This window comes from Heloderma suspectum, chromosome 4 (genome assembly GCF_057233095.1).
Source record: "Heloderma suspectum isolate Gila_16-S chromosome 4, 16-S_ref, whole genome shotgun sequence".
NCBI lineage: Eukaryota > Metazoa > Chordata > Lepidosauria > Squamata > Helodermatidae > Heloderma > Heloderma suspectum.
In genome coordinates this window covers 199,413,340-199,439,914 of record NC_139461.1, presented here as the reverse complement: position 1 = coordinate 199,439,914, position 26,575 = coordinate 199,413,340, and the positions used below count along the sequence as shown (strand labels likewise).

The 26,575-nt window shown below is 42.9% G+C and overlaps 2 protein-coding genes and 1 non-coding gene across 3 annotated transcripts in view; 2 read left to right on the top strand and 1 right to left on the bottom strand.

Annotated features, from left to right (window-relative positions):
- Window positions 1-5,666: 5,666 nt before the first annotated feature.
- On the top strand, window positions 5,667-17,087 carry RPL5 (ribosomal protein L5). Its single transcript, XM_084851896.1, has 8 exons — window positions 5,667-5,750; window positions 8,218-8,287; window positions 8,385-8,500; window positions 12,177-12,311; window positions 13,232-13,434; window positions 14,198-14,375; window positions 15,119-15,207; window positions 16,929-17,087. The coding sequence occupies exons 1-8, from the start codon at window positions 5,748-5,750 to the stop codon at window positions 17,026-17,028; spliced, it is 894 nt and encodes a 297-aa protein (XP_084708022.1). The 5' UTR covers window positions 5,667-5,747; the 3' UTR covers window positions 17,029-17,087.
- LOC146347941 (small nucleolar RNA SNORD21) lies at window positions 13,988-14,083 on the top strand. Its single transcript, XR_014790895.1, has one exon. It is a non-coding gene; the product is annotated as a small nucleolar RNA SNORD21 (small nucleolar RNA).
- Window positions 17,088-21,542: 4,455 nt separating the features above from the next.
- Window positions 21,543-26,575, bottom strand: part of DIPK1A (divergent protein kinase domain 1A) — a 38,852-nt gene continuing 33,819 nt past the window's right edge. Inside the window, exon 5 of the mRNA XM_084851895.1 lies at window positions 21,543-25,888. Coding sequence (XP_084708021.1) covers window positions 25,076-25,888 — 813 coding nt within the window. The 3' untranslated portion in view covers window positions 21,543-25,075. The remainder of the gene's footprint in view (window positions 25,889-26,575) is intronic.

Genomic DNA, 26,575 nt, shown 5'->3' with positions numbered 1-26,575 from the left:
CTGAGCTACAGAACTATATAGATTACTTCCCACTTGGCCATAATCTTTCATATAGAGGTGGAGCTTCAGGTTATATAAGCATCATTTAGAGGAAAAAAATGAAAGCATTTAAAAAAGTAAATTATTTTTACCATCCCAGAGGACCTTTAATATTGTTAAAACCTTTTTTCGATTAAAACAGCCATTTCTGGCAAAAAGCAACTATACCTATTGTTATACCGAAAGAAAAACATGGGGGGAAATTTACATTTTATTTTAAGGACTTTAATGGAGAAAGCTATTTTTAGGATTATTTGTGCATTTACCTCCTTGAAACTCTGGCGCCTGGAAAGAGTATCCATTCTCAAAACAAGCCTCTCCCTAGGCTGGGGGAACAAAAGAGGGAAAGGGGGCTTGGCTGACATTTATAACTACCCCAGGGAGGTGGAGCTAATGATTTTGCTGAATTTTGCCCATATAATCCTCATGCTGTATTTGTGGTATTGTGTAAGGTGAGTTCTGGTTGACTGGGAAAGAATAGCTTTCCAAAAGTTATGTGCTTAAGATTATGAAATATAAGTTCAGTTGAGAGTGGGACCTTAATGGAACTTACTTCTGAGTAGACATATGCAGGATTGGCTGTATGGCTTGTAATCCCATACACACTTACTTGGGTATAAATAAATCTACACTTCTGTAAGTTGTTTTTAGTTTATAGTATTCCACTATAGATGAATAATTTTTCATTTGGGTTTATATTATTTGAAAAATAAATATCGATTATGGTGGTTGAAATGTATTTAAAATTTCCTTTATTTAGATAAGAGTAGAAGAGGTCTTACTGCTTTCCCTTGTATTAGCCTTGTTTCTTAATTGGATATTATGGCATGCGATTCTTGATGGGTTTAGCATTGCATGTTTAGCATTGCATCTCTCTGCAAGGTAGCCTAAGAAGAAGACAAGGCTGCTGCACCTTTAATGGTTGTCTAAGAAGGCATTTCAGCAGGTGTAGTGCCTAATGTAACTGCACCTGCTGAAATTCCTTCTTACAATATAGAATCTACACAACCATCAAAGGTGTAGGAGCTCTATTCTCTTTGTATCAGTTTCATTGCTTACTCAGAAGTAATTCCACATAACTCTTGCTTCTGTCATAGCAGTGCCAGGCAAATAGAAAATCTTTCTCACTACTTAGTTGGGAAAAACCTTGCTGATGTCTTAAAGAAAAATGTGAATTGGTCTGACCTCCAGAAGATTTTTCTTTTGCTCTTTAATATAGACCTTAACGTGACATTTAAAGCTGCCAGATTTTTAATCATGGTAGCCTAGTCATGAGTGGATTTTATTCAGCACTACAGATCATGGATTAAAGTGTTTTTTGTTTATTGTTCTTTAGATTTCCGAGTTGTATTTCTTTTTTTCTTGGAGTTTAATAGTGGCCAATGGCTAGACAAGAAATAACTGAACTGATAAAATAAAGAATGGATCCTCTGAAATAAGATCTAGTATGATCACTGAGCTTTAATCATAGGTGCATGTGCAGAGAATAGCAACCCTTGTTCAATTTCAAGCTGTGATTATATTTAGGGTGCTTTCGAAGGAGGTTATTGTCATGCAATCACCCTGCCTCATTCACATACATTTATGGAGGATCCAGATGATTTCATTTTGTTTTCCCACTGCTTCTGTCTTTTTTTTTTCTTTAGAAAAACTGTTAAGGAAGAAAAGACAGAATAGCTGCACAATGTCTTTTGATTGGTAGCTCTAGGAGCCCACCACCTGGAAGCATCCTTATTCAAAGGTAAGTTCCACTCAGTTCAAATGAACAATAAGATTGTAGCCTCAGTATCAACAACATGTCTTTATACATTGAAAGCTGTGTAATTCATATTCTTTGATGCTCTTCTGCTATTTGAAAGACCTGCATTGGAAAGAGTCACCTTTTGATTGCCATTGCTTCTGACCGACAAAAACTTAAGTTACACATTCAATATTTAAGGTGTTGCCATTCCCAGGGGTGTCTTGCTGCACCATTTAGACCAGACTTCCCCAACCTATTGCTCTCTGGATGTGCTGGACTAGAACTCTGCTGGCTGGGGCATGCTGGGAGTTTTAGTCCAACACATCTTGAGGGCACCAGGTTGGAAAGGCTGATTTAGACACCAATTCTTGCCTTCATCTCTCTCCCTTTCATGATGTCGCCTGATGCAAGTCGCTTCACCCTGTTGCGTGGCAGGGCTGGCTCTTCTTATATTTGTTGTTCACTATGATGGTTATTGTTTGTGCAAAGTTATCTTTTAGCCTTAAAGGCAGCCTAAAAATAATTTAAAATAAAATAAAGTGCTGTCTTTGTGCTAATGCCCTTCTCTCACTAAGGTCCCCATCACCAAAGTGCCCTGTTGGGTGCTCCAGGTTCTCTAGACCAGGGGTGTGCAGAAGGTAGATCTCCAGATGTTTTGGACTTCAACTCCCAGGAGCCTCTGCCATCGTGGCTAGCGGCCAAGAATGCTGGGAGTTGAAGTCTAACACTTCTGGAGATCGACCTTCTGTGCACCCCTGGCTCTAGTTACAAGAGAATGATGTAGCCCTTTGCTGCACATCTTATTATAAGAGCTGCATTACCTTGATGAGGCTTATATATAACTAGTGTTGTACCAGACTGGAAACAGAGTTGTTTGTCAAAATCCTATCCTCTGATGTGGCTGTGGGTGGGGACTAGGGATCCTCTACTGGGTCTAATGTGGCATTTGAACATGTGTTTGCCAACTCCTGAAATAGTGTTTCTAAACACATCTAAATAGTAATCTGCTAACACAAGAGTGTTGAACCTCTTTCAGCCCAAGGCCAAATTCCATTTTGGAGAAGCTCTTGGGGGCAGGGGGCATTCCAGCAGTGGGCGGAGGCTAAGGCAAAAGGAGCTGGGCCAAAGGCAAAAGTGTCCAGTGCTCAGCCTAAGGTCTCCTTTGTGAGCAGTTGGGGAAGTGAAGTGCAAAACAATTGCCTTTTATTATGCAAACTGCAGTCAAATCAACAGTGCTTTAGGTTACAATCAGAATCCACAAACAGCAGCAGAAATACTAAGCCTCTAGAAAGCTTGGCATAACACAGGACCACTTAGGCTACAACCAACTCCCTTGGGTTAAAGCACTGTGTTAGGTAGTTGCAACAAAACTGTCAGCCATCTCTTTGACAACCTCAGTGGGTGGTTAAGCCCCTCCCTTAGGGTGAGTGTTTCCAAAGAGACCTTCCCTGTGTGGCCAGCCTTTTAGAAAGCATCACAAGCTGAGGTTGCTCGTCTCGCCTAGCCTGATGCCTCACCCTAGGATTTCTTATTTCTAACTCTTCCTCCTCCTTAAGCTCTGGCATTCCTATGAGGGACAAGGGCTCTGGATGACTACTTCCCAACTGATTAGTTTGCACCTAGACAACCTCCACTCTTAGACTGTTAGTGTCCTGTCACCTTGGCGCTTCAGCCAACTTTTCCCCCTCTGACTGTGAATCTGTTTCCACATCTTCTCGGAGTGCCTCTGCAGAGGTTTTGTTCCTACAAAAAGGGGCTGGGCCAAAGGCATAAAGCATAGAACCAAAATACACCTGCCCAGTCTATTTTAGATTAAGGGCGCAATCCTATGCATTTTTAGACTGAAAAAAGTCCTACAACTCCCAGCACTCCCCAGCCATGTTGGGAAGTTGTTGGATTTTTTTCTGTCTAAGCATGCATAGGATTGTGCCTTAAAGCTCTTAATGACAGTAACTAAGACTTAGAGGCAAAAAACATGCCAAAGCTGGGAAACTACTAAATGATCGGTGGTTGGAAAAGGGGGTGGGGCCAGAGGAAGAGGTGTGACCATCTGGGGAACTCGGATTGGGACCCAGGTGGGCTGGATTTGGCCCCTTGACCTGAGGTTCCCCACCCCTGCACGTACAGGTGTAACATGAATGTGACATTGTGACTGGTAGAGTACAGTATAAATGCAACATCATGATTGGTGCAAGCATCATATGGAGGTACAAAACCATGACTGCTGGAGGTATAGTGCTGATACAACCTCATGATTGGTTAAGATACAGCAACATTGTCATTGGTGGGTGTGTTGTTCCCAGCCAGGGGCATTGTGATTCACAGTAGCGCTGCACAATTGGTATTGTCTCTATGAGAGGACCTCTTGCTTTTCCTGCATTTCATGTTGCTTTGAACTTGCTAGTGAGTTGGGCTGGTGCTGAGCATCAGCTCATGACTAGCTTGGTCCAGATCAAGCAGCACTGCACTAGCAGTGATCTTGCATGAACCATGGGTTCGGGTTTTGTAACTCCAGCAAAAGTGACAACTGAAAGAAAGGTATCTGGGGAAAAATATGTTTTTATTTCCTCAGAAATTGGGTTTATGTTCCAAGCAGTGGAGAAGACCTCAGGAACTGATCTACTGCTATTATGCCAGAGAGATTAATTTAGTTTATATGATAGCATGCACATTGAAACAGAGATGAAAACTGATTTCCAGCATATTTCCCCGGAACGCCCCCCAGGATGCCATTTTGGCCACTCTGCACAGGGCTGCCTGCGAAGCAGTGTGGAAGGGGGGGAAGGTTGGTTCTCCAGGAACTGAACTTGGAGCGCAGGCTCCAAGGTTGGTTCCCGGAAAACCAGATATCCTATGGCCCTCTAGCCGCTGATTAGCGGCCATAGGATTGCTCCCTAAGGCTTTCTTCACAGGGAGCTTTAATCCTGCGATTGAGATTGCTCCTTCACAGAAGTTTGCAGGCTCTTTACATGACACCCTGAACCTCCAAGGCGTCTCCTGCACTAAATGCCCTTTGTTCTGTTTTAAAATAGATTGCAGATAATGGACAGTTATTTTTGTTTGGCTATTTGGGGATGATCCTTAAAGGCCACAGGGTGAGAGCAGGCAATCATCCTTGCTATGATGCATTCCAGGGGGGCACACTCCTGAGAAAACATGTATTGGGTTGACCTGAGTTTTAGGGCATCCCCATAATTAGCCTCCTTCACCAGGGAGGAGCTACTGCAGACATGGATGGATGCGGACTGCAACAATTATTCCTGGGCTGGTCCCACTCTCGTTAATGCTCCCAAGAGAGAATAGAATTTAAATAACAAATTATTTGAAAAACAACCTTGCAAATAGCATAGAGAATAATATCTGTGTGTGTGTGTGTGTGTGTATGTTGTTTGCATATATTGTCTGTGTGCTTTTATGTGAATGGCTTTTAAACTTTTTATATTGAATTTTAATGTTTTAACTTCTGTAAACCGCCCAGAGCACTTTGGCTATGGGGCGATATAGAAATGTATGCATTCTTTATGCTGTTTGTAAGTTGTTGTTTTTTTTAATTGGCATTTGTGCGCGCGTGTGCGTATCTCTCTCGATATTTTGACGGGGTTGGAAGCGGCTTAACAACGGCGACGCCACTAGGTGGCAGTGGCTGGTTTTCCGCCGGGCCCAATGACGTCACAGCCGCAGCCACGGAGGAGAGAAGGAACTCTGCGGAGATGAGCTGACGTCATCGCCGGCGGAGCAGGAAGGGGCGGGGGAACGGCGGATGGGCGGGCGCGCTCCCCTCCAGGCCTGCAGAGGGCAGGCTTCCCTTCTCGCGGGGCCTCTCTTGCGGCGCCCGACCCCGCCTCGTCGGCCACGCTACGTCTTGCGCCTGCGCGTCGGGCTCGGCCTTTTCCCCCAGCATTACGGGTTGCAGACGTTTCGCTGAGCGGCCCTCGGCCTAAAGCGAAAGGCGACTGAACCGAGAACCATGGTCAGTACCGGGTCCAAACGGGTCGCGACGGGGAGGGAGCGACCGGCGCGGCCTCCCCGAGCCTCGGCTGGCTCCTTGCTCGCCGCCGGGCGGCCGGATGGATTCGGATGAGGAGCGGCGGGCCCAGCTGCGGAAGGAGGTTCCAGCGTGGCCTAATGGCTGCAGACCCGCCGCTCAGAAGCCCGTGCTAGCGGAGGGGCAGCGGCTGTGGCTTCGCCGGGCTCTCCCCCCGCGCACGTACCCCGCAGCTTCCTTTTTCGGTTCTGCCTCTGTAGGGGCGGCCCGTTTCTCCCCCGGACGGGGGCCCCTTCGGCCGCTCGCCCACCTTTTCTGCCCCCGGCCAGCAAGTCGAGGGTGCCTTCCCCCTTCCTCAGACTTAAGGCCTCTGACAGCGAGGAGGGGCAGAGAGCGCTGGGCCTGGAGTGGCCCGAAAGGCTTCCCCGCGCGGACACACGCACGGCTGGCCGGATGGACGGTGGTGCTGCCATCACCGCACGAGTTGCAGGAGAGCAGCGATAATGGGCGGGTCGGCTTGACATGATGATCTGAATGCGTTGCGGGGAACCTGAGAGAGTCGCCACTAATTGTGGGTCTTCTGTAAGGCAGGGTGCCCGTTTCTGAAACGTGTTATGTTCTCGTAATGCAGCTTTCCCCAATTCCCCTCCAGAGGAGTTGGACCACAACTCCCATCGTACCGCAGCCAGCATAGCTGGCTGGGGCAGGATGGGAGTTGTGGTCCAAAACCTCTAAAAGGCATCGCGTTGGGGAAGGCTGCCTTAAGGCACAATCCCGTGCATGTTTAGACAGAAAAAGGCCTACAGTTCCCTACAATTCCCAGCATTCCCCAGCCAGCAGTGCTGGCTAGGGAATGGTGGGAGTTGTAGGACTTCTTCCTAAACATGCATGGGATTGCACCTTTAATTACTTTACAAAAGCCTCTTGGTTTGTTGTGTCTTGTGCCACGTTTGTGCTGCATTCGTTGCAGCATGTGCCACATAGAGTTGCCTTGGCCGATTCACACTTTATGTTGTTAGATGTATACCTCAACTAGTTTAAGCATACACCTGAAAATGTAACATGAACAGCCAGGGGCCAAAGTTGTTTTTCAAACATCTCCATTGTATGTTGGTACCCTATTAGGAGGGGAGGGTTTTTGCTGACACTGTCAAGTGTATCTTTTCACTGGCAAAGCTGGATTTGCCACTGTGATGCATGAGAAGGCTCCTGGAGGTAGACTGTCATAGCATGAGATCCTTGCTTACCTTTCTTGTGAATGGCATATGGTCATGTCTGGCTGCTCCCTAGCGGTAAATTCAGCGCTCCCAAGAGTAATGTCTGGAGTAATGTTGTCAAATGAAATGTGGTCCTTCTGATGACGACTAATTGAGGGGTGGGATGTGATGTAGCAAGCTTAAAAAACCCTGTTCCCCAAGGAGAGAGCTTTTCAGAAACAGCAAGTTGGGGAAACTATTGATAGAAACTGCCTGTTCTCCCTTCTTGTGCATGGCCAACATGGGCCTGGAATTTTGGACAGCCTTAATTTCTATACTGCTGTCTACTTGCAGATTTCCTTCCACTTGGTCCTTTAAAATTTTGTATTGGCTATTACTCTCCTCATCGCTGCCACAGGCGTGTCTTGGAGTCTAGGTGTAGTTAGTGGACTGTGGAAAGACTTATACTGTCATTGGCAGATCATGTCAGTGAATGTTTATAAATACAAACTTGTTTATAAATACAGACATATCTCTGCAAAAGTATATGATTTGTGGATTGCAGATCGTTTGCTGCCAAAAACAGTTTGGAGGACTATTTGTTGCCTATGATTGTTTCGTGCCACTGGTTATTTTCAGAATCGCAGTAATAATGGAGGTACATCTAAGACACCTAGTTCACATGATTAAACAACCATGGGTTCTTAACCATGGGATGTTTCGGATCAAACAAGTGTGCTGGCTCCCAACCACTCGTCTGCTTTCAGTATGCTAAAGAATCTGGGGCACCCCATCCCTCGGTTGTTCTCCTTGAAGTACAAACCCAGAGCTCTGGGTTGTCCAGGCAGAAACAATCCAGAGTTCGACATGGGTTTTAACTTTGGGTTGTTTCTCCTTCAACAACCCAGAGTTCCAGGTTTGCACATCACAGAGAACAAGCCAGGTGTGAGGTGTCCTTTGGTTATTCAGCGCTCCAGAAGCGGCCGAATGGTTGAAAGCTAGCACATTCACTCCTGCATGTTCCCAAACAACCCATGGTTAACAAACTGAGTGTTGTTTAATTGTGCAAACTGGGTCATGTGTAATTAACATTTTTAGGCTACATGTCTAAATACGTGTGAACTTTCCAAACAAATCTTCCATCTTTCCCCTAGCTTGCTTCTACATTTTCAGTATCTTAGTTCCTCCTGCCTTCACTTGCAAGACTGTCATGCAAACATTTTGACATTAATGCTTCTGTGTTTCGTATGTTCAAGGGGTTCGTGAAAGTTGTCAAGAATAAGGCCTACTTCAAGAGGTATCAAGTCAAATTCCGAAGAAGGAGAGGTAGGCTTTGCTTCTTTACAAGTTTTCAGTAAACTAAATGGATGAGGGCTCATACCTACAGTTTATAAATATGTTCCAATCTCTCTTTTTCTTTCAGAGGGAAAGACTGATTATTATGCTCGTAAACGTTTGGTGATTCAAGATAAAAACAAGTACAACACCCCTAAATATAGGATGATTGTACGCGTCACCAACAGAGATATTATTTGCCAGGTAAGGTCACCTTTCCATCCTTGACTGCTGGGACTCTTCTTAGAAGTACCTTCCATGTAGGAATTTTGTAATATGTACAGCCCTTAACTGATGAAAGAAGTGTGTTTGATTTTTAAAGAGAAAAAACAGTATTTTTCTCCAACAGTGATGATTGAGCAAAAACTATTCTGAACTCTATAGAATAATCCCTTTTCTGTGACAGTAGTACTTCCTTTTGTATGGTAGCAGACTTGACCACAGAATCTGTTAAATGATGGATTTGAGAAAGTACCTTAAATCTTTTTTCTAGAAAGAAACATTTAGAATAAGTAGAAGAGGTCCTCAAATTTTAAAGTATTTTTCAAGCCTTTGAGCCCCTGGAATTCTTTTCCAGGTATAGATGTTCAGATATAGATGTGCAAAAGTGAAATAGATGTATTTTATCTTGCTTCGTATCCGTATTTCTTACTTGACTATTCCTTGGAAAACGAATGTATTGGACAAAACAGGTGACTGTTGTTGAGTAGGGCTGATTCCAAGCTCTGTTTTCTGCTCCTTATTTTCAGATGTATTTGATTTAGACAAAATTACTAGTTTTCTCTGTGCAAAGATGCATGTTTTTCAAATCGGTCTGCATGCTTGAAGTGGAGACAATTTTACAAGCTACCAGGCTGTAGAAAATACTGAGAGTGGAGTTGAAATTTGTCACAAATCTTAGTATGGCATTTTCTCCAGTGCTCCACTTCTAAAAAAATCTCTCCCCAACCCTCCTCATTTATGAAAATCATACAGAAAATAGGTTAGGTCTGCAGATAGCAAATAGATTAGACACTGTGCTCTGCTGTGTATTAGCCTATTGCTGCAGTTTGTGGGTGTAATGTAGAATCACTTCTGAGTGGCTTTAGGGCAGGGATGCAGAACTTCAGGTCCGGGGGCAAAATCTGTCCCTCCAGATTTCCTCAGAAGGTCACTTCCCCTTGTCCAGTCACTTGCCCAACCCCTTTCTCACAACTGCCAAGTGTTTGATGCTTTCCTAGCTTTTGTGCAGTATTTGCCCTGTCTTAAAAGGTTGAAATGCATCTTGTAAGGCTTAGTGACTGGCAGTAAGAGCTTTAAGCTAAAACATGCTGGTGTTTTTGGAGTTTTAGCCATGCTCCTTTTGCCTTTGGCCACATGCCTTTTGACCAGCCCTGCCCACCACTGGCATACAGCCCTGAGAGCTTCTTTTAAATGGAATTTGGCCCTTGGGCTGAAAGAGGTTCTGCACTCCTACTTTAGGGGACGTCTATGCATTCCTCCCCAACCTATGTAACTGTCATGTCTGCAAACAAACGAGCACTAAAAATTGTAGTTCTGCAAAAAGGCTAAACATTAAAACAATTCTCAGTCCCTCCTCAAGCTAGAAATCCCATGGTTCTTTTAAATAAGTGATTAGATAAGCTGGTTTGGTCATTTTTAAACTTGCAGAGCAGTTTAATTCGGTACTGAATTCAGTGAGGGCTAGCGCAGAGATTCTCAAGTTCCATTTTGAGTGTAACCATTGATGAATGGATGTGAGTGATTCTCAGAGCTATAGATATTTCATCCCATCTGTAGAGTGTTAAGAATAATTAAATAAATAATCTGAGCCAGGGAGAAAAGACAAGAGTAGGGATGTCAGAGAATTCCGCGACGGATCTTGGTTAGGCCGAATGCAAATGCATTTGGTCCCCCGAAATCCATCGTGGAACGAAGCCCCCGCCTCCCCCAACCCACGAAAGTCAGGTGGCACGAAGCCCCCACCCCATGAAAATCGCACAAAACGGAGCACTTACCTGCTCCCGTCGGCACCGACTTGCAAATGGCGGCCGCCCTGCGGCCACCATTCACTTCTTCTTTCAAGCTGTGATAGGCTACGTAAATACATACATAGCCTATCACAGCTAACGCAGGGATGCCTTTTGCATCCCTGCAGAGGCCGTGATAGGCTACGTAAGTATTTATGTAGCCTATCACGGCAGGCTAAAAAAAAAAAAAAAAACCGCGTGTGCAAATGGCGGCAGCTACGGCCACTGCCATCTGCATTCCCTATTTTTGGTTGTCTTCGTCTACGTAAATATTTACGTAGACTAAGACGGTGAAAATAAAGGGGAATGTAAATAGCGTCCGCTATGCTATTTGTGTTCCCCCTTAGTTTCGCTGTCTTAGTCTACGTAAACATTTACGTAGACTAAGACAACCAGAAATAGGGAATGCAAATGGCAGCAGCCATAGCCGCTGCCATTTGCGTACGCGTTTTTTTTAACCCAGACGTGATGGGCTACGTAAAGACTTGCATAGCCTATCACGGCTGAATACAGGGATGCAAACGGCGGCAGCTATGGCCGCCGTCGTTTGCGTCCCTGCTAGCCAGCAGCCGGATGTCCGGCTGGTGGCGGAGCCGGCTGGCGGCTCTGCGGAATCCCCGCGGAGCGGAGCCGGCCGGCAAGGATTCCGGGGGGAGGGACGGAGCGCCTCCCCCCCCCCCCCAGTGGAACCCGGCGGAGCCAGGTAAGGGGGGTTTCGTACATCCCTAGACAAGAGTGCCAATAAAATGACATTTTTAAAAGGCTGTCGAAGTTGCATTTGGTGACTTGCTGCTTTAGACACTTTCAAAATTGTCAACTATGCTCGGTAAGTCTTAAGTAGAGTGATTTTGATTCTTACATCTATGAAGGTGTGCAAAATGGACTACTTTAGTCTGTGCATCTCATTCTCCTGATTACAGTGTTTAGACTAGAGGTGGGAAACCTGTAGCTCTTGGCCTAATTTTGTGTGGCCTTCCTTCACTAGCCCACTGGATGGAGCATTAGGGGAAGAGAGCCGGACATTAGCATGTGCTGGTAATTTGGGATGCCAAACCAGGGAAACCAAATACAGCTAAATATGCTTGTCATTGCTGAAGGTCTGTTTCCCGTGTTATACCATGATTTGGGAGTGCTTTGGAAAAGCAAGTCCATGCTTTGCCAAACCAATGGGAAGCACTAAGCCTGAGTCATGCAATCCTGAGGAACCCACTGCCCCAGATGAGAAGCTGAGTGGCGAACTGCCCTTCTGCTGCAGTACTTGCTTTACTTCCTCTGTGGGTGCCGCCACTGTTTTTAGTTGGATTAATAGAATGCAGGACTCGCACAGCTACAGTTGTGGCCTTCTTTCTGTCTCTGCTCAGGGTTGAAAGGACTGGTAGCCCTTCCAAGCAAGAGAGGGAGAAATTGTATGTGCCAAGAACGTATGTGCAGCACTACTGCAGAGTTGTGCTTTGATTTGATGCAGTCGAGGAAAGAAGTAGGAGCTGTGTTGTCAGGAGAAAGGAGGACCGGTGGAAGTGGCACCATGGTAGGAGTGAGCTGGGGACTGAGCAGGTGAAGAAGGGAAAGAAATGTCCAGTACCAAATTTCTTATATAGCTTTCTTATCCAGCAGAGATCCAGCTATTTTGGAGCTGCTCTCTTCTCACTGAGCACACCCATGCCTTGGAGGTAGATATGTAACTTTTAAGGACACTGGAGTGAGTCAGGGCTGCACATGTCATAGTTTGAAAGACATGTGGGGAGGCTGGCTTTGAGACGCTTCCATGTGCAGGACTGTTGGCTTTGATGGGACTCTTGAGCAGAGCAGACACTATTGAACATTAACAACATTGGTTTGAGGTCACTCACTAACACCACTTTTGTTGTCAGATTGCATATGCCAGAATTGAAGGCGACATGATTGTCTGTGCCGCATATGCTCATGAGCTGCCAAAGTACGGCGTGAAAGTAGGCTTGACCAACTATGCTGCTGCCTATTGCACGGGTCTCCTGCTGGCCCGCAGGGTACGTATCTGTTAAAGATCCAAATCATTTCTGTCTTCCAGTTTATTTGGCACACATTTGGAGACCAGACCTGCAAATCATTGCAATTGGGGATTTCATAATACTGGCTTAAAAGCCCGGCCCGGGGTGGGGGGGGCAGGGGAATTGCAAATCAACACTCACCCTGTCTGTTTTAGTCCTCAAGTGCACACCCAGAACTTTGTGCTAAGCCAGAACTTTTAGAAACGAACTAAACAAGAAATAATCATCGGCCTAGAGAGAGTTCAGAACAACAGACATAGTGATCTATGCTCTTGTTAACTTCAGTGTATCCACTATCAGATATTCCTGAGTATTTTTACTTTTGCAGACTTCTTACAGCAGTTGTGAGTTTCTTTAGTGCGCATTCCACAGAGGGTGTTCTCCCATCTTCCAGTTAGTACCTTATAGATTGACTGGCATTGCATCATGTGGTAGAAGGGAGTTATGGCAAGCTCCACTTACATAACTTGGAATTGTCAGGTTAGCGTACAGCTTAGTTGGTATAATGGAATCAGAAGACTACTCCAGGCACATCCCCCGCAAGAAAGGCCTTGGAACAGGACTGAAAAAATCCCAGGTGACTGGGCACCCAAGATTTCTAAAATGTTTCTGCTATTACATTTCCAGCCCTTGCACAGAACTAGTTCCTAAAAGTTTGCTGGTGCCTGTAAACTTGAACTGTTGTCCACCCCCCCAATGCCATCTTGGCTTTAAAGGGTTTCTTGTTTTGCTTCAAATGTGTCCCCTATCATTATGGCCACAACTAGCCTTTTGGGTGGGGTTGCAAGCTGCCCATCTTAGGTTCCACAGTTCATCAGACACTATCACCGAGAAACGGTTGTAGTCCTGTCTGCAACATTCCAGATCTGTTGGAAAACAGGTGAATTGTTTGTTTTCAGCTTCTGAACAAATTTGGCCTTGATAAGACCTATGAAGGCCAAGTTGAAGTGACTGGTGATGAATACAACGTGGAAAGTGTGGATGGGCAGCCCGGTGCTTTTACATGCTATCTGGATGCTGGGCTTGCTCGAACTACCACTGGGAACAAGGTCTTCGGTGCTCTGAAAGGAGCTGTGGATGGTGGTCTTTCGATTCCTCACAGGTAATACTCCCCACCTCATCCCGAACCATCAGAGCAGACATCTTGGGAAATGTAGGTCTCTGCTTACTCAGTTTGGTTAGATTTCTAACTGCTAAGCTCACTCATCCTGTGTTTGAGCTTTAATTTTTTTAAAATTGCTGTTTTTGCCTGGTGTAGACACAACTGTATCAAGAGAAGCTGCTATTTGCTTTGTAATTTGAGTGCAGCGCATTTGACTTTTACCATACGTGGTGGCGGTAAGGTTGCTTATCAAACCTTACTTTGCTTAGTCCTGTGGTGGAAGCAGAGCTTACTTATGCCCTCTTCCCTCTGCTACAGAGAACTTCTTGAATGAACTGGATGCTTTACTAAACATCTGATTGCACAGGGGTCTGGCTCTCATGTGATCGTTGCATTGTGCATTACTTTAACTGCCACAGTAGATTTTATAAATGATAGATAGCCAGAGTAGTAAAACAGGGTGATCTTTCTGCTATCCTATGAATACTAATTGTAGAGTTCTCAAATGATTCACTCAAATGATTCACCTTTTTCTTTTGTCTTTAACTTGGCTGCTGTGTGATGATATCCCACTGACTGAACATTCTGTAGTTGGTCCTTAGCATGTGTATGATGGATCTCAGTGTTTCAAGACGGGACTGATGGTGGCTGAAACTCTTGAATCTGCCTTTTTTTTTTAAAAGACCTTTCTTTGTGATGCCTGTCCCAAATTTTACCAGGGTTTGCTCAAAACTGTATCTGATATTCAACTCCTGTTTCACAGTACCAAACGCTTCCCTGGTTATGATTCAGAGAGCAAAGAATTCAATGCAGAGGTCCACCGCAAGCACATCATGGGTCAAAACGTTGCAGATTACATGCGTTACTTGATGGAGGAAGACGAAGATGCTTACAAGAAACAGTTCTCCCATTACATAAAGAACAGTGTGACACCTGACATGGTAAGATCCTTGTTGATTTGTTCATTATGGACTAAATGTATGCTCTGCTTGGAATTGATACTGCTGGCAATCCACAGTTTTGTAAGAAAACACTAGTAAGTAATCTCTGTGGGTCACTCAGAGTTCTGGCTTAGCCTTTCCTCTGTCACAAGGCCCCCAGTTTTCAAGTGAGGAAGTTTCTTGATTGTAACTTTTGCTTGGGAGGCAGGGGGCAAAAAGGACAGTATGGAATTTCAGGTGGACCTGAACAGTCAGAGAGGCAGAATCCCTTACATCAGCATTCCCTGACCTCTAACCATGCTGGCTGAGAAAGATACGCATTAAACTCCAACACATCTGGAGGGCATGGGGCTGCGGAAGGCTGCTCTACATCTTTCACTGTTCTTTGCACGTGAAGAAGTGAATCATAAACCCAGCTTTGCAGGTAGTCTGCATCTCTCTCTCTCTCACACACAAACTCTCACAGACATAAAGTGGGAATTTACCCCTAGGTTCCTCTAACTGCAGGCCTCTGATTTACTTTAAAGGTTGGAGGAAAACCCACCTTACTTGTATTCTGTACTGAGTTGTTCTTGGACTGATTGTGTCCTTGTCTTAAGGATATATTTTGGGTGTGTTCGTGTAGAGACATGGCATCAGAATTCATTCTAAAACTTTATTCTTGGAATACCTTAAGTCCCCCCAAGACAAATTTGCTAAATGTGTATTAAATATAAACTGTTTTCTAAATATCCTTATTTTAGATGGAAGAAATGTATAAAAAAGCCCATGCTGCAATACGTGAGAATCCAGTCCATGAAAGGAAACCCAAGAGGGAAGTAAAAAAGAAGAGGTGAGATGGTCTTCATTCTCCCCACCCCCCAATGAGATTACATAAGGAAATGCCTGTTTGCTTAGGGTGCTGTGCCAGTGGAATCTAAATAGCTTTTTGGAATACATTAACACTGAAAATGAAATAACCTGCTTTGGGAGATGCTAGAAGGGGATGATTTTCACTTTGTGCCAGGAACTAGGAGTTTCCAATACCGTATGGCATAATATTGGAAAACGCAAAATGAAGCTTGTATGCTTTAAAAGCTGGGCATCAATACTGCTATGGCACTCCTGTTCCCTGTGTTGCAGCCCTGTTCTGCTTCACTGTGGTGGTTCATCTGTGAGCTTGGTTGTTCCAGGACAGTATGCATTTGCAAGCTGTGTACATTCTGTCGGGCCTTAAGAGTTCTATTCCTACTTTAAAGATTGTTCAATACAAAAAAAGGCTTTTAAACAAATGGTAATATGGGTGGCCTGAGTATTAAAAAAGAACAAAATGTTCCTTTCCCAGGTGCCTAAAAAGTATGATACTAACCATGGTTTTTCTGCCCAGAGCGTTATCAGTAGGAATGTATTTAAAGGGCAGTTCTTAATTCAGTTCCAGAAATGAAAGCATTGGTCCCACTGTGTTAGAAGTTCTTATGATAATTCTAGCCTTTGTTATATAGTCATAGAATGGGGAGCTTGCCTCAGTGCCTTAAGCATCATCAGCGTTCCTTGGTATAATTGTCCAACTTTCCATTCTGCTTTGATATTTGTTTTCTCATAGGGTGGTGGCAGCTTGGTTTTTCATTGTGGACAATAGTTTTCAAATTATTAGAATGTCTTTTGCTCTCGGATATCATCCTAACTTTTAAAATACTTTGCATCTTGCATGGAGTCCCCCACCGGCACTCCCAGACCATTCACTGTGCCCAGTCATATTAACTTGCTTATCTAGTTGGGATTTGAACAAGGGAGTATGAGGGAGTTCCTGAGCAGACTGCCCAGTCAGGGTTTGACTTCAATCAGCTGGTCTGTCAGTGGGCACTTAGATTATGCGATGTGACCCTCTCTCCCTGAGGTCACCTTGAAAGGTGTGGTGTTGTAGGGGGAGAGAATCATACATGCATTGACTACGCAACTGTGCAGTACAGCCTCTGCCATAAAGTAATCATGTGGATGCTTTTGTGCAAACATGTATGTAATCTCCCTGTTCCTTTCCATGTTAAAGACTTATAACTAGTATTAGATACAGCTGGCAGGCTTACAATCACTGCTGAGTTAATAACCTTAGAACCTGAGGGTGAGGGAGGAAGAGGCATGGCAAGTATATAGTGGTGAGCTATTGAAATAAGCCTAGCTTCTTCTGGGGAGAGAATAGTTACTCTCCAGAATAAATATTGAATATTCACTATTTAGGGTTGGCATTTTAGCATACAGACACTTTAAAAATGATCTGACATTTGTGAGCAAAATGCCATTGCCTCTGAAAACCCGAGATATCACTCTGTGTAAAATAAGATGTGATAATTTCCTTGGGTGAATAAAACTCGGATTCGCTGTGAATGGCACAGTGATAGACTGGTTAGTGGGTAGACAAATCTGTACTAACATACAGAATGGTACTTTGGTATCTGACAATTTAAAATGTTCAGGTGACTTGTGGGTCAGTTCTTAATTTTTAAAAACCTGATTATTCATAAAGCATAGGCTCTATGCATATTCAATAATACAGTAACACAAACTCTTTGTTTGCAGGTGGAACCGTCCCAAGTTGTCCCTTGCCCAGAAGAAAGATCGTGTGGCTCAAAAGAAGGCTAGCTTCCTTAGGGCCCAGGAACACGTGGCTGATAGCTAAGATGGCTTCCATAATTTTCTATGGAGATTTTGAAAAACAAAATAAACTTATTGAATCAATGTTGTCAGCATTAACTTACTGACACTGAATTATAGCTGCTGTTGGATAACTGAACATCTGCTGCTTCCTTCCTTTTCCTTCACTTCATTCTTGTATAAAATGTTACAGATGAGAAGATGGAGTTAGTTTTACAGTAACAACTTGTCACGCTGACACACTTCTAAAACATCAAACTAGATCTGTCAGGTCAGCCAGCATCTGATCGCTTGGGCTCTTGTCTATCGGGGACATACTATATTATATGAAAGCAGTGCTCTATGTTAGTGTGAGTCAGGCCGCAGGGTACTTGCTAAATGATTTCAAGAGAGAGAGAGATGCAGACTTCAATACAGGCCAGCTTGGGCATTCTACTTCTCTCCCCATGGGTAAAGGGAGGGCTCCTTTGACACCTTACAAAAAGCACTGGGAGAATGAGTGGGATGTACTTCTATTGTAACATGCAAAAAGGAAATGCACAACTCTTATGCCATTTTTTTTTGCTTTTGTTGTAAACATGACTTGCCCTATGCTTCATGAGTCTCAAAAGACAGGGTCCTCAAATCAGCTTGGAAAATACTTGCACTAGCTCAGGCAGAAAGACTGTTAGGCAGCAAGTTGGTTGGTGCATTATCAGAATTCCTACTCTGTCCAGCTTGTCTAAATTGGGGTGTTACAAAAACATGGAACTGCAAACCTGATGTATATGCTAACTCTGCGTGTCTCCTCCACCCAGGTCACAGTAACGCAAACCAGTACAGCCATCTCACCCAGGCTCAAATCTTGAATAGCAGTAGTTTTTCTATATATAAACCTGGCACATAGTATTGGCACTCCCAAAAGTAAATGGCATGTCAATGTAACTAGTAGCCTTGGATGTCAGGAGGTCTGGAAGTGGGGATCTTTTGATACCTTTTTGCCTCAGCTGGCTTCTCCATTTCCCCATGCCTCTTACAGAAACCTTCAGACCTGATTGTAAGATCAGGGCTGGCTTTGCAATGTAGCCAGCACTAGGAAGTTTTAAAAAACAACCTTGCCTATGTGACAAGAAAAAGTGGTAGCTGTAACTAGGAGAAAAGAACAACAGGATGGGTTGAAATCAGCAGTTTAGGGGTCTGATATGTTCTATTTGCTGTATGTGTGCACATAGAGCCAGGGTGCAGAGAATCTATTCCAGCCCGAGTGCCAAATTACATTTTGGAGGAGTGTTTGGGGGGGGTCGAGACCTTATTCCAGTGGTGAGTGGGGCCAAAGACAAAAGGGGCAGGGGCAAAATGCCAGTATTTTAGGTTAAAGTTCTTACTGGCAGTAACAGGCTTAGGATAGGTATTTAAACCTTTTAGAATGGGGAAAAACTGCAAAAGCCAGGACACCAACCAAATGATCGATGGCTGGGGGAAAGATGGGGCCAGGAGACCTAGGCTGAGGAACCATGGTGAGCTGGAGTGGGACCCCAGGCCTGAGGTTCTGCACCCTTAACATAGAGGATATGTTGATAAATTAATCAGGGTGAATGTCTTGTCCCATATTCTCCCAGAGCAGTGGAAATCCTCTGCCAGAAGTTGGTGCACATTGTGTGTTAACCCCCCCCCCCCAAAAAAAAAAAAACAACTTGCTGGGCTGTTGGCATATTGCAACTTTTCAGTAATGACTACATGAAGTGCTGGCTACCTGTTCTCACCCTCCACTGCACTGTGTGAGTATATTTCTGGCTCCACTTATTGTTAAGAAATCTGATTATAGGTAGAAGTGTTGGAGGAGAAAATATAGACTTTGAATTTTAGTGTAGAACTATTACTAACATATCTTCAGTAACAGAAGAGCTTTGAATAAGGGAAAATTATGACTGATTGGCCAAGAAGCATAAAGAACGTTAAATTATGGGGAGTTCTATAATTGCGGTGTTGGAAGTGACCTCAAAGGTCATCTAGTCAACCTCTGCTGTTGCAGGAAGTCCATTACTACAGCATCCTTGCATGGGACCCACCCATAACACAGATATTTGCCCGTAGTCTTGCTTTGGTTTCTGACCAACAGAACATTTTGAAATCCTGTTTACTTGCCCAAGTAGCTAGACACAGCTCTCAAGCTGCCTGGAGGAGGCAGTATACATGTGAGATAGCACCTCCTCTTGGCTACAGACAGGGTCAAGTTGCTAGGATACCCAACCAACTCTACTAGGAAGTAGCAGTTGTAACTTTTATTTTAATCTTCCCTCCCATTTTTTTTACTGCAGAACAGTAACCCAGTTACCATCAATGGTAGCCAATACTTTCTTGGCTACACTTGTAGATCAAGTCCTTTTAGGAAACCACTACTGAAGCTGGATTCCGTAACCTAAGAACGCTTTGTTCAGTCGTTGAGACTCTTTGTGACCCCATGGACCGTAGCACACCAGGCCTTCCTGTCCTCCACTCTCTCCCAGAGTGTGATCTAGCATAAGCAAAATTCTTAGGCTCTCTTATGGGAATCCCTATGCTAAAGCTGTAGTGATAGCTAGCCAAATAGACTACATAACCTCACTCTGTGGCCATATGCGTTCTGCATTCTCAACCTGTAAGGCATAAGCCCCTAAAACCCCTATCTGGGAATGAAGTAAATCATGTCTGGTCAAGAGATATGTCCAGTGGTTGACCTAGCACCATAAAATCCATGATATGTTCGAACTCCTGTCCAATGCCTTTTGATCTTGGATACTGTCATCAACGTTTCATGAGTCCAGCATTTTCACCCTCTGCATGGGTGGAAGAGAGCTCTTAGATTGAAGATGTAGGGTGGTTTCCAAGACAGGTCAAAGTAGCCCCTTTTCCATCCCTGGATTAGACCCAAGAGCATGAGATTTCTTATGGGATCACTTGTTGAGTAATTGTCTTTGCAATTGTGGGGGTGGTTATTCTTTTGGGAGCACACACAACCTTTTAAGATTGTACAACAGAAGACTCTAATAAGCTAAAGCAGCATTTGGTAGGAATATGCAACAGACTGCATTGTGAGCAGCTGGCTATAAGAGCTACTATAAAGCTGACACTGCTTTTGTACATCCCAGTTGTGATGACAATGTCCTTTCCAGTGCCTCAGGAGTTTAGGAAATTTTGCTTACCTGTTATTTCCCATTTTCAGAGTGGGCAGGGGGAAGCAGTTGCCTTTTCACGTTTTTGGAATCATGAAGCTGAATTCTGGAATGCAAGAGGTTAGAAAGTTTCAACTCCCAACAATGTCCTATCATGTCAATATCTTCTCCCAAGTGTTTTGTTCCAGAAATTTATTGTGTTGGACGTTTTTGATAAGTAGATGAGGTTTAGCATGCCAAGTTGTATGTGGAAAGCTAGATAGCTGCTCCCATGCATAGCCCAGCAATTTGATGCTGCTTGTAGCAAGAGGTGCTTCTGCCTTCTCCAAGAAATACGTTTTTGTTTATTAGGAAATCCCCAGTCCCCTTGCTGATTAGAGTTAGACCATGCTTTCCTGTGTACTCACTTGGGTGCCATCTGACCAAAGTTGAATACAGGTTAGGAACTCAGAAACTGGCTTTAGATACATGCAAATACCTTAGTCATAACCAGTAAAAATAGAAAAAGTGAATGTTGACACCAGTTTCATACCAATGGTTTGAAGTTGACCCATTTTGAAATTCGCCATAGAAACAACCACTGGTTTAGACAAAGTAGCATTAACTAAAACCAAAAGTAAAAGCTTCTGAACTCCTCCTCCTGGCTAGGTGGGGTAGGGAGTGTGTAAGCCTGAGGCTTGCTGCAGCTTATTCATATTCTGCTAAATTATGGTTTAGCATGATGTCTTAATATGTCTGTAATGTGTTGCTGTAAACGCCACACGTGGACTACCCTTCTGGCATTACACACCACTTCATGAGTCTTATGCTTAGTCCCATGGAGTTTTATTCACAAACGGATTAAATGCAACTCTACCCCAGCATGTTTCACTAGGGGACAGTATACGCAAACCATTAAAAGAATGGAGATCAATGCACTTGAAACAAGTGAGGCAAAGAAGCAGATCATCTTGATGGATTTCATCCCAGTTCAGGCATCCCAGTACTGAATTGCCAGTTGCCACTTTGGAACAGTTATGACTTTGGTGGTGAAGAATCAACAGACCAGACTAGGTAACGTGATCACATATTGTACCAACCTTTTCAAACAGAATGCGAATGTCATCACGTAGAAATAAAAGGAAACTGATTTTCATTTATACCAACATAACTGTGCCCAAGAAGATTCTCTTACCTATTTTGTTCCTTGTATTTGGAGGGATCAACATACAGACACATCTTCTACAACAAGCTAGTAAAGATCAAAATGAACACTGCATAACTTTACGCCTAAGAACCACTTATCCTTTTGCCATTTCCAATGCCTTATATTTAAAATTCAAATACCTTGTTTCCATTCACCAGAAAACTGAGGTGGTCCCCATCCCCACTCTACTAGATGTTTTTGTTTAATAAACAATACTATGAGAAAGGGGAAATAGTTCCAGTTTATTGTAAACAATTCATATTCAAAATGAAAACTGAAGATGGTGTAACAGCAATCAAAATGAAATACAGTACAAACTGCATTGCTAACAAGTTGTTATTCCAAAATTATTTCAAATATCTAGAAATATTTGGCTCACTATCTTTTTCCACTAAGCAATGACAATATTGACATTCAGGTTTACCCAGCAAAGATATGCCTAGTAAGATACAGGATTGTTTAGTGGTTGAAAATATAAATGCTGCCTCTTAAAGAGACTCTCGGTCAATTTAAAAACAAGGAGGACATTGTGCAAGAATATTGTTAGTAAAAATATTTAGACAAGGCAAAAATACGCAAAATCCTAGAGCAAATTATTAACACTTCACATACTGTACAAGAAACAAAAATAGTTTTGCTTTGTAAGTGTGTGTTTGTTATGTGAAAAAAAACATTTTATTGACAAAAAAGCCTGTTAAATACAAAAAAATCCAGATCAAGAAAAACTTTAAAACAAAAGAAACTTTAAAATAAAGGGCTTTTATTCATAATCTTCTCCCTTTCATGACTGAAATACAAATGAATCAAGTGAAAGGTGGAGAGAGTGAGTTAGCATGAAGAGTAATGTGCACAAATGTTTCACAAGAGCTCTGCCATACTGACAAGTGCCATTTGAGCAGATAGCGAACTGGCTGATGCACTGAACTATGTAGTGTCAACAGCTAGAAGCAAAGAGGATCATCAAGATTATCCATGTGTGATCAAAGCTGCCATATTTGTTCAGAATTGGAGAGTATGGGCAGTATCCAATGGTACTCCTACACAGAGAAGACCCACTGAAGTGAATGGGCTTAGTCTGAGTTGGACTACCATTGGATACAGCCCTATGCTCCTAGACCAGGGAGATATGCAAAATAGGTATTGGAAAGTACTACACAGTTCTAAAATTTGAACCAGGGAGGGTGCTCTAACACACACATTCCTTGCCATCATGTTGCTTTACTTTGCTGTTTTGCAAGCAAAACTACAGCTGAGAACCAATAACATAAGGCAAATCCTGCTTTGAAAGCCAGCTTGCCCCACAGTACTAGAACAAATGTAGATACTGCATAATATCTGTTCTAAAGTTAACTTGAAAATAATATCCAGATTTTCAAAGTGGCACATGAAATGCTTGACCCACAAAACCAGAACTATTAACTAACTCATTTGATTTTTGGATGAACAGCTTGGATTCAATAACTGGTTGATGGATGTGGCTGGGTGTCATGCCTTCCCCTGATACCGCAGTCTCAGAGGAAGAGTCTGATGCAGAGATATGGGAATCTTATTTAGGGCCTAGTCAAGTTGTGGATTGTCAAGGTGCTAGGAATTTGTCTCTAGCTGGTTTCACAGTAGATTGCAGTCAGGAGCAGGCAGCTCCTCCTCCTTCCCTACAGCCAGAAGTAGCCTAGGAAAAACCTTCCAAGTTGACTAAGGAATATTCTTTGATAAGAGGCCAGGAGGCAGACCTGGCCAAAGAAGGGGCGTGCCCAAGACTGTCTTGCCAGGCAATGCCAGCGGCTGAAAAGGCAAGAGGAAAAACAACCAGTCAGGCAGAGTTCTCAACACCAGGCTGCTTTTTCGTAGGGCTGGATTAACAAGTAAGAAACTCTAGGCGCCCTGCCCTCGCCTAAAAGCTGGCACACAGGCAACTACAACACTGATCCCAGACACTCCTTTACTGGACTACTCTTGAACCCTGTAGAACTCTTGAACCCTGTACATCTCCATGCTTTGAATTCCATGCCCAGTCTTGGGTTATATCTCTGGGCTTTAAGACTCTGTTTCTGGATCTTGTTTGGAATTCTGTGAGTTTATTTAAATTTGGCTCTTAAAGGACTCTGAGCCATGGATTCTGGTGAAGTGCCTGTGCTTGTGTCCTGCTGTTTCTTTAACATCAGTTTGGTTGCTGATGTTGAAAGGGAGCTGGGCCTGACACTGGGCAAGATCCAGCCAATATTAAGCATATTTTTTCCTTTAATATCATTGTTTAAGTCCCCGTAAAATTCAACAGGACCCAGCCTGTAATTCTATACCCACATTTACCTAGGAGTTATTCCCATTGAACTGTAATGGAATTACTTCAGAACAAACATGCAAAGAACTGGACTGCTGGATGTGCATACCTTTGGCCAGATTATGCCCTATGGTTTCAAATATTTTACCGTAAACAGACAATCCCCCACTGGGTATTAATTGCATTACAATTATTAATTTCACAACCCATGTAGAAAAGCCAGCTTAAGTGTCCCCTAACTCCTTGTCTTCACATTGCGTAATACTTGATTCTTTGTTATAAATTTGCTTACAATATGATCCAGATAACGATTGTAATTTATCAGTTTACTTTAGTGTCTTTTATATTGCTGCTACAGTATGTACGTGTGTGCAACATGCTCTATTTAAATCCTCAACTGCTAGCATGGTACAATATCTACTTTTAACTAGGAATTTTCAGCAAACTTAGTAACATTCAATGTACGCATGAGGTAAATGTGTATACAAATGTAAAAATCTAACAAAAAGTTCTGGTTCCAAAAACTTCCAGTTTTAAAACATTTTCAATTGTCACACTAATTTTCTTTCTGAAAAATCACTAATGTGCAAATTCTGCCATGCTAAAATTAGTAAATAGCCTCAAAAATATTCATTTTATTTATAAATAGAAGCTTGGATTCATTCTACCATGTTAATTTCTAGCAGTGATGGGTCTTCAGACTAATGCTTGCAAGTTACTTTCAATTAAAAAAGCAGACTTTGAAAGAAAATTTTAAAAGCACCACAACCCGACTTGTAATTTTTTGAGGTGTGGCAAGAGAAGAGGAAGAGAAAGGCACAGGGATGGGGAAAGAAAAAGAAGAAACTTCTCATAGTACTCTTTAAGTTTGCTTCAGGCTATTAAGATTGCAGGTGGGATTCTCTTTTCAGTACTCTTCTACTTCAAAAACTCCCTGGCTTCAAAAAGCTAACACATCAGGGAGAAGGTTAGGCTGCAATCTTTTCTTTGAAATACTAGACTTTCCACATGCAGTGAGTTTTTGAAGTGACTAAATAAATCAAATGTGATCTCACACTTGCATTCTGAAATAGGACAGACCTCCTGGGACTGTTCAAAGTGCTTTTTCTGAACATGAAAGTTTGGCTCAAAAAATTAAGCTAATTTATGTGGAAATACAGTGAACACTATTAAGAGAATATCCTTCTTAAAAGATCTTAATTTGAGTAAGGGCAGGAGGAGAACATGGAACCTGTATTCTTTCCCAAATGGGAGTGTTATAGCCATATGGCTTCAATAGTCTCTGCCAGGCAGATACGTAGAGAACATACATCATTTTCCATCTGGAAAAAAAAACACTGTAGTGGCAGTGTTTGAAGGAGCACTGATGAAAGAGATGACGCTAAATAAAGAATATTTTTAAAATGTTGAAGCTATGTTGGAGAAAAAGTGGTCAGCTCCTACAGCAGCAACTGTGTTTTCTTCTGAGTCAAAGAAACTAAGAATCATTTGTATGAGATATCTTCTTCCACAGTAGAGTTTTCAGGTTGTTCAGTATTAAGGAATGCTCCATCTCCATCTGGTTTGCTGAAACTTTCAGGGCAATGCATGAGTAGAGTTGTTTCTCTAATTCTTCATGTATTTCCAGAGGAGCCCCACGAAGCAGGTAGTCTTTAAGCAACTGGCACACCTTTGCCAAGTTTGGCTGAATTATTTCTGTGGTACATTTCATTTTACTTTGGTCACATACAGTTCTACAGTCTGATCCATATACGCAATCCAGATCAGATTCACAGTGACGATCTTTAATTAGTTCTTTCAAGTTCATTTCTGGCACAATTTTTCTCATATCCACCATTTTTAAGTCATATTTATCGTTGTAACCCAGATTTTTGGCACTCGTATCACACATAAGAAAATTTCCGTATGGTCCATGGAAAATGTCTTCCACAAATTCTAGAAGCCCTATGGCTATTTTTGCCTTTCTGGGCCATGATGGAGTAAACCACTGATCTATGCTTCTTCTGAAACCAGAGGGAATGAAAAGTTCTATGATCCATGGAAAGCTTATTCCAAAAAGAGAGGTATATTCGACTTTTTCCATCACATAAAGATCCCCACAAAAGCCCAACAATTTGGGAGTATGTTCTTTATCCTGGAGAATTACCATGAGCAGAAATTCATTTAGCTGGAGAAGGGCCCATGCTGACTTCGCTTCTGGCAAGGAAACTCGACCATCTTTATTCCCATCAGCAACAGACAAGATGAGATTAACCAGTTCAGGAAGATTTCCCTGCTCACCTAGTTTTGCCTAGAAGGAAGCCATGTATATATAGTCAAATATCATATGCATATATTTTTTTAAAAATATGTTAGCTATTGCTTGATACCAACATATGGATGCTAGCACACCTTTTGGGAACTCAACGAAATCATGATCTCAGTGGTCAGGTGATTGGCAACCATAGGTACAATCACTTTTTCCAGCACAGATTAGTATCTGTGTCAGAAAAGCATGTAATCACAATGGTGAGCCAAGAAAAAGGAAGCTTAAAGCAGCTGTTCTCAGTTCTACAAACACTAGTCATGCAGCTACTGGCACAAAGCAAATTTGAGGCTCTCCAGACTATGGATAATAAGATAATTACTTGGGTGAGAAGGCATAGTATTTTAAACATTTTAGCCCAGATATCCACCTTTTCTCAAAGGCACTTCTTGCCCTCCCAGTAGAGGTAGCTGTCTGGGCCACATACATCAGTATCACATCACACATTAGCATGACCACATCTGACTATGCACATTGACAGCTTTCTCCTTCTCATCCCTTATTCCTAATAACTTTTTAAGTTATATTCTGGTTCAAATACGTTTAAGAGCAAAGTATTTACTTAGCTACAGAGTACATTGCACTAAATAGTGAAGCCATATTAACATTATTTTATTGTTCTCTATTAATTGTGGATATTTTCCTAGAGTTATAAAAGCGTTAGAAAATCTC

Coding starts and splice junctions, on each gene's coding strand:
- RPL5 (XM_084851896.1), top strand. Junction 8,288..8,384: donor CAAATTCCGAAGAAGGAGAG/GTAGGCTTTGCT, acceptor TTTTTCTTTCAG/AGGGAAAGACTGATTATTAT. Junction 12,312..13,231: donor GTCTCCTGCTGGCCCGCAGG/GTACGTATCTGT, acceptor GTTTGTTTTCAG/CTTCTGAACAAATTTGGCCT.